The 7,837-nt window shown below is 39.5% G+C and overlaps 1 protein-coding gene across 3 annotated transcripts in view; it reads left to right on the plus strand.

Moving 5' to 3' along the window:
* The window catches only part of LOC125900102 (interferon alpha/beta receptor 2-like), a 47,582-nt gene extending 41,070 nt beyond the window's left edge, over positions 1–6,512 (plus strand). The window contains exons 5-6 of one of the 3 annotated variants that reach the window (XM_049594883.1): positions 3,897–4,059; positions 5,185–6,247. In XM_049594883.1, coding sequence (XP_049450840.1) covers positions 3,897–4,059; positions 5,185–5,366 — 345 coding nt within the window. In that variant the 3' untranslated portion in view covers positions 5,367–6,247. Of the gene's footprint in view, positions 1–3,896; positions 4,060–5,184 lie in introns of all 3 variants that reach the window. The other 2 variants (XM_049594881.1, XM_049594882.1) reach the window with 2 other exon arrangements.
* Positions 6,513–7,837: the final 1,325 nt, after the last annotated feature.

Below are 7,837 nucleotides of genomic sequence, written 5' to 3' on the forward strand. Positions count from 1 at the left end.
GTATGCAAGGTTTAGTTTTTTTTCTCTCAGATTTTCAAGGTGAGAGTGATTGATATAGAAATTGTCATTTTGTGAATGAAGTTTACCTGAGGTGCTGGTACTTAAATATTCATTTCATGGTACTTTACACTTCTACATCATTGAAATTCCAAGGGAAAAGACAACTTTTTACTCCATATATTTATTTAGTAGCAGTAGCCTACTAGTTATTTTAATGATTGTACTTAAAATGTTCTGTAGGTAAAATAGCCCCACCTCAACCAACTAAAACCTCAGGAACAGTACGACAAGAATATAACCAAGATTTTAGAAATACTGAAGCCATTTTGATTTTATCTACACTTCAGTTCTAGTTTTTTATTTGTTTCTCAATATGAAGTTCTTAATGTTTCAAGGACTAAAATTCAGGTGGAAAAATGTTAAGTCATTCATTTATTTAATCAAAAATTTAGTCGAAAATTACAGATCTAATTGGTGACACTGGGACAAAATTGAGAATGGGTTGTTTTTTTTACCAACATTAGTCTTTGTCTTTTAATGTTAGTGTTGGATCATTTCAACTACAATATGGAAAGTCTGACACATTGTTAGACAGGACAAGCTCAAGTTTTTTCCTAAAATGGTCACACATGTATTGTTAGTTGTATAAAATGATGTGCATATGACATTCAAAACGGCAAAAGATGCACATATTATTAAAGCTGCAAGCAGTGATGAGCAGACTCACACCTTTTCACACACTGGGGCTACTGGTGGGACACTGGTTGACACGCTCATCATTTCCTCTCCTGTCAGACACGGCATGCATGACTTAAATGTTATTTCCAGCATGGAGTGTGTGAGGCACTAGAGATGACGAATTGCAAATTTTGTACCACTTTCTGTCCAATATGTGGCGCAAGAAAAAAACACTAACTATATATCATGTGGCTGTATATCATGTGTAGACCACACTGTAGATTTCATATAATTCAAATGATCCTTATCACATAAGGCTGACTTCAGTTGGTGCCGTAACTGTGACTCAACACATAGACGTCTTTTGGCTGGAACTCTAATTAAGCATAAGAAATTTGATTAGACAGTGTATGATCAAGTTACAACATTTTTTTGTTTTATGGCAAAACACGCAAAATGGCCGCCATGCCATGGCAACAGTTTTCTACAAAGACTCAAAAATGTTAAGACTGCATTGACCAAATATGAAGTTAATCTGATTAATTCTCTCGGAGTTCTTTTAATTACAAAACATATCATTTCCTGTTGTCATGTCAAGCCGGGACTCAAGCACAATACATTTGGTGCAGATTAAACAATGTAAAGTTAAGTTAAAAACCACTCCCTGTTTCCTGGTGCAACATGGAAATTTTATGCCTGTCTACAATCTGCAATCCACAAAAATTATAACAACTTTTCATAATTAAGTTTTTAAAATTAAACCGCAAATTTGAAACAAATCTGATAAACTCCCTAGGAGGTTTGCATGAAAAACATAATTTCCTTGGTGGGCGGAGCTAATAAAATCACATGGGAAATATGTCTGGAATGATGAGAGCAATTTGCATACCACGTGTTGTAATTATCAGAGCACCTTTGTCCCAACTGAGGCTTTTCACTCATTAGGACGCCTCCTAATGAGTGAAAGGCCTTAGGCACTGTGCAGTTCACCAAGTTTCTTGAGTTTTTTAAGAGTATACCAAGGGTGGTATAAGGCTGTATTCAAAGGCTAAAAGTAATAAGGGGGCACTACAGAGCCAATGTGCCATGCCCAAGCCCAATTACACCTTCAAATTGAAATCATTACTACTTTGAACATGGATGCAAAGTTTTTGTGCATCCTAAAGTCCTCAAAGGTGTTTGTAAAACGAAAATGTGGACACAAAATTCAAGATGGCTGACCACCTGTTGGTTGAAAAACATTTTTTTTTTTAATTTTCATATGTTCTTAAAGGGATAGTGCACCCAAAAATGAAAATTCAGCCATTATCTACTCACCCATATGCCGATGGAGGCCCTGGTGAAGTTTTAGAGTCCTCACATACCTTGCGGAGATCGGCGAGGGGAGCGGCTAACACACCTAATGGCTGACGGCACCCCAGACTAACGTCCAAGTACACAAAATTGAATCCACAAAGTATTTCCATACTGCTCATCCGTAGTGATCCAAGTGTGCTGCAGCCCCGACATAAAAAGTTGTTTCGAAAAACATCATATGAACTCTGTTTTTAGCCTCACTGTAGCCTGTAGCTCTGACTGCTTCTCTGTGCTCCGCGCTCACGTGTGCACGCTCAGGGTGATCGGTGATGCACGGTCTCAAGAAGAGCAGCAGTCTCGTCAGTACTGATGTCCAGATTCTCAAGTGCAGGCATTGCCAATTCCCAGTCTGAGCAGCAAAGACTTTCCTCATCCGTTGGCATGCTTTGCATTTGAAACAACTACACCACCAGGTTTCCAGTGCTCGACTCCGGTATTCTGCGGCTGGCTGAGGGTTAGGCTCATGAGCTGCGGCAGCTGCTTCGTCCAGTAGCCTGAGTTCCGTCCGTATATACTCGGGCTCAAACAAATACGGCTCAACAAAGAAATGCTGTTCCTCCTCAATCTCAAAGTCTTCAGACATGTTGGGCTGTCCTTTGCTAAAAGACCATAGTGCAAATGACCTTTTAGCTCTGTGGTTACTGCTGTCTCCCCCTGCGGTGCACGTGTCACGTGATGTAAACACGGGTGAGCAAAGCTCATGCTTTCGCTGGTCTCGCACAAGCGCGCACACGTGAACGCGGAGCACAGAGAAGCAGTCAGAGCTACAGGCTACAGTGAGGCTAAAACCAGAGTTCATATGACGTTTTTTGAAACAACTTTTTATGTCGGGGCTGCAGCACACTTGGATCACTACGGATAAGCAGTATGGAGATACTTTGTGGATTCAATTTTGTGTACTTGGACGTTAGTCTGGGGTGCCGTCAACCATTAGGTGTGCTAGCCGCTCCCCCCGCCGATCTCCGCAAGGGATGTGAGGACTCTAAAACATTACCAGGGCCTCTGTCGGCATATGGGTGAGTAGATAATGGCTGAATTTTCATTTTTGGGTGCACTATCCCTTTAAAGATGAGAGACATGATCTACACAAATTTCATGAACGTCAAAAGAACTGTATCCCAACCCAAGTGTGCGTTTGGGGGCACTGCTAACCATGCCCTGTCACTGCAGAACTTTGCAATTTTTGCCAGTTCTTGCCTGATCATGGACTGTAAAAAATAATGGACATAGCTACCATGGTTGTCTACCATTTAGAAGCTTCCAGTTTAGCATTACGGCCATTGCCATCTTGATATTTTGGAGCCAGAAGTGACCATATTTGGGTGAAGGGCTGGAACTGTGGGGGAACAAGGGGTGGATCTGACTGAGAAGCAGGGGACATTATCAGCAAACAGCTTGTCGCTCAAAAAGGCCCTGCCCTCAGTTATGTGTAACTTTAAGCCTTAATAAAGAATAAACAGGTGAGTTAGAAAAAAAAAAATCACCCCCTGTACAGTTGCCATGACTGTTTAAATCAGCTATAGAGACCAAACCCGTTTTTTGTACCAGGTTGTAAGCATGTTTATTTCTGCTGTAAAGTTAGACATTTCAGCATGACTGGCTTCCAGAGCTAGCCTCAAGTGGCCATTAGAGGAACTGCACTGCACTGTTTTTGGCACTTCTGTATTGGCTTAATTTTTCAGTTGGAGGTTGTCGCTTGGTTTGTTAGTCTTTCAGCATCCTAAGCCCCTCAAAAATGCAATGGCGCAGAAGAAAGAAAACAATCTTGACAATAACAATAGGTTCTGTTATTATTAACAATTATTAGCATAGTGCCATGTAATTTCTGTCATGCCCTTTATCATGTATCTGTTGTGATACAGTTCAGACTGAGTTTGCCTTACAAAGAGGAGCACATGATTGCGTACCTGCAGCCAGGTGTGGAGTACTGTGTGAACATCTCTGTGACATCACTCTTCAACAACAGCCCTGTCTCCAGTAAACCTTACTGTGCCTTCACCAGCCCTCCTCCATCCAGAAGCTCACGTATGTGTTTTACTGTATACACAGATAATGGTGTAATCCAAGCATGTGCAATTTTCTTTCATCTTTTGTGCAACCTTAAGGGACTGTTCTTTACTTATCAAGAGGGGGATGGCTGGGGTGTGACTTGTTTTTGTTGTTGTTTGTTTCTGCTGAAAGATACATGACCCTCCCTCCACCATAAATAAGTTATTAGATTTTTAAAACTTACCCTTTGATATTTGAAAGTTAAAAGTCGAAGACAAAATCTTGGAGTTGAAAAAAGCCTCATTTTTCACTCTTGTTGCGCATGCTGGTTAGTTAGTGCAAACGTTTTTTTGGCCAAATTTTAAATGATACATAAATATAAAGTGATTTTGATGAAATATCAGTCTTTAAGCTGATTTGATACTGCTTTTTATCTGATGGAAGTGTTTGTAGCACGTGTTCAAGGACTGTCGGAAATTTAAAAATCCAAAATCAGTTTTTATAGTTTCAGGCTGTAATAAATGGGGTAATTTCGGCATTTTTTTTAAATAAAACATACCTTCCAAACCCATTGGTTTTCTTAAAAATCTGCAGTAAAATGATACAAAATACAACCATTTAAATTTGTATGCCCCTTCCCAAAGCCAAAATAAAACAGTTAAGTCCCTTCACAGTGCTTACATTTTTTTGACATGCCTCTACCTTTTTGCACCACCTGTTCCCCATTAATCTGTTTATTTTGGTGATGAGAAACATTTATAACTAGACAAAAGAGACAGCATCAAGACATTTCTCTGTTCACCGTCTGTCTTCCTTCCAGAAAAATGTCTTGTTATAATGTGAAAACAGTTCCTCACCAGTGTTTATTACTCTTGGTTTAAAGAGTGACTTAGTTGAATTTTACTAGTTCCTTTCAGAGATGTAAATGTAGAAAACATTGGAAATGTTTAACACTGAAGCTTGACCACAATACATGCCAGGTATCGGGTTATTTTTTAAGATTTTTCACTTAATGTGTTGAATTTATGAAGCAGCCTTGCAAACTGAGGGCTTATTGAATTTTCCAGTCAAGACAAGTAATTGGATTGCTGATATAACGAAGTGTATGTTCCAAACAACCAAAGTGTGTGAACCTGATGTTTCTGTCCTACTGTTTTACAGTGTATGTGGTCTTCAGCCTGCTGGGTGCATTCTGTGTTTTGGGCTTTCTCCTCATTGGACTGGTTCTCCATGGTGGTCAGCTGAGCTTTGAATCACTAAGACAGCACCTAGCTAGAACTCTGGTAACAAATCCAACTGTGTGTACTGGGACTTTAAGTTTCAGTTGTTCATCTTCATCTTAAATTTTGCACTCATAATACTTTATAGCCACAGAGAGTGCATTTTCCTCTGTTGTTTAGATGATAATCAATCTGATCAGTTTGTGTGATTAGTTGGATTTTGAAGTTAGATCCCACTTTAATTATTAATGATCATGTAAGAACTTGCTATTGATATAGTGATCAGTAGATTCATCAATTAGTCAATCAACAGAATATCCATCCATCCATCCTTCCATTTTCATTCACTTATTTGGGGCTGGGTCATGGGGGCAGCAAGCCAAGCAAGCACTCAAGACATCCCTCTCCCCAGCAATGCTTTCCAGCTCTTTCCAGGGGAACCCAAAGTGCTCCCAGGCCATGGCCTCAGACTTGGAGGTGCTAACTCATTCCAGCTACTTCACACTCAGCTGTAAACCACCCAAGCGCATGCTGCAGGTCAAGGTGTGATGAAGCCAACAGAACAACATCATCTGCAAAGGCCAACACCCACTGAGAATGTGTTTGACTTTACGCTGAGTATGCAGACACAGCTCTCATTTTGGTCATACAGGGACCAGCAAGCATGTATCAGCGACCCTGGTACCCTGTAATCCCACAGTGCCCACATTGGGCACTAGCCTGGTGGCTTGGTATTAATCCACCATTGAAAATATTCTCTAAATACTGCACTATTTTATTCTGTTTGAGGAATGTTCATTAAAAACTACAGCAGCCAGCTGTTTGGGAATTACTGAATCTTTCTCTTAAATAAAATATATATTTTAGTTGCTTTTAAAGATTTATGTCTTTAGCACAGACCAGTGGGCTTGACACTGAGGGCCACATTTGTAGTAAAGTAACAAAGTAGAGATGGTCTGACACATTGTTAGTTTTGGTCTTTTTATGATATGTGCTAACATTGAAACTTAAATAAAATAAAATGTTTTTACACTTTAAAGACACTGTTTCATAAAGCACCGTCTCACTCACTTTAATGTTTGTTTAACTGACTCATAAAGTAGTCAGGTACAGTTTGATGTCAAATGTATAAGAATGCATGACACTCAATCTGAGCAACGAAGTCATAGGAAAAAGAAAGCATAAAAATTCAGCATAGTTCACTACCCTGATGAGCTGAAGATAACATAAACACCTGATGAATAAAGAACTGTACACTGAGTTGCCTGACTTCTTGGCTATAAAAGCCCCATCTTGTGCATGCACCCACTGATTAACACTGATAGGAACGGGTACTAGGCAGCCTTAAGCCTGGGGAGATAATCTCCTCACTCAGAGAACCAAGGTTGCAATGTAACCAAACGTTCTCTATCGTATCAAGATTATCTCCCCACCCAGTAGTTATATCATAACTATGGGCCGGGGCGTAGCCATCATTTCAGAAGTGAGGGGGACAAATTGTTCAGAGGTCTATTGAGTGATTTATCATCCTCTCGCATTCAATTGCAGCTCTCCTTAGGGGCTAAAGGACCACATTACCACAAACAGCCACAGTACAGCACCAGAGGACCGACTTTAGTTCTTTACAATTATGTACTATCAAAATCTAAAGTTTTAGCTGCCAAACTCTGGTTGAGTTGACAGAGAATGACCCTCCAGCATCTATAGGGTAAGTAGCCAGATAATTAAGTGTCAAATTACAACACTGAACATGGTAAAAACACTCAGTAAAACACCATTCCTGTTGGAACATTATTAGCACACAAAATGGAATGAAAGTGACAAGGTAACAGGGTAATAAGCCTCATAATTTAATTTAATGGCATGAAGACAGAAAGTGACACAACACTAAACATATCAACATCAAGATGTATTTTTCATTTTAGTCAAATATGACAGCACAGATGTGCAAAATCAATCAAATATTTTTAAGCCTTATCCCTGTACTACCTATTGCAATACAGACAAAAAACATTTTAGAGCAGGGGTCTCAAACTCAAATGAGCTGGGGGCCACTGCTGGCATTGTCATCTCAGTGGGGGGCCACTTCAGTGTTTGAGACGAGTATCAAAAAAATAAAAAACTCACAAATATTTCTGAAAACGGAGTTTCTTTTCAAATACTGTATTGCAAAACTATTAAATTCACAGTAAGTGCAAATGTTTTTGGCCTCATTCTTAAATAACTTATGAAAGCATTTCATGAACTGACAGCACTTCTGTTCATATTGTCTTCATATTAAATAACAACACAAAAATAACTCTAACTTTGTATGCACATTTTAACAGTTAGTGCAATTTTTTAGCTTGAATAACCTATTTTAACATTTCACTCAACAGAAACTTTGCTTCTGAGTCCACTTGTGCTTTATTTCTTGCCAGATACCTGGCAGCGCTTCTGTCCACATAGCTGAGCTGTATTTACTCTGATGGATGTTGCAGTTGAAACTCTGAGTACAGCTTCAAGATGAGCATCTGTAAGCCTTGTCCTGTACTTGCTTTTGTTAAAGTTCATTGTAGAGAACAGTTTCTCGCACATATATGTGCTCCCAAAAA

The sequence above is a fragment of the Epinephelus fuscoguttatus genome, linkage group LG13 (assembly GCF_011397635.1).
Source record: "Epinephelus fuscoguttatus linkage group LG13, E.fuscoguttatus.final_Chr_v1".
NCBI classification, from domain to species: Eukaryota; Metazoa; Chordata; class Actinopteri; order Perciformes; family Serranidae; genus Epinephelus; species Epinephelus fuscoguttatus.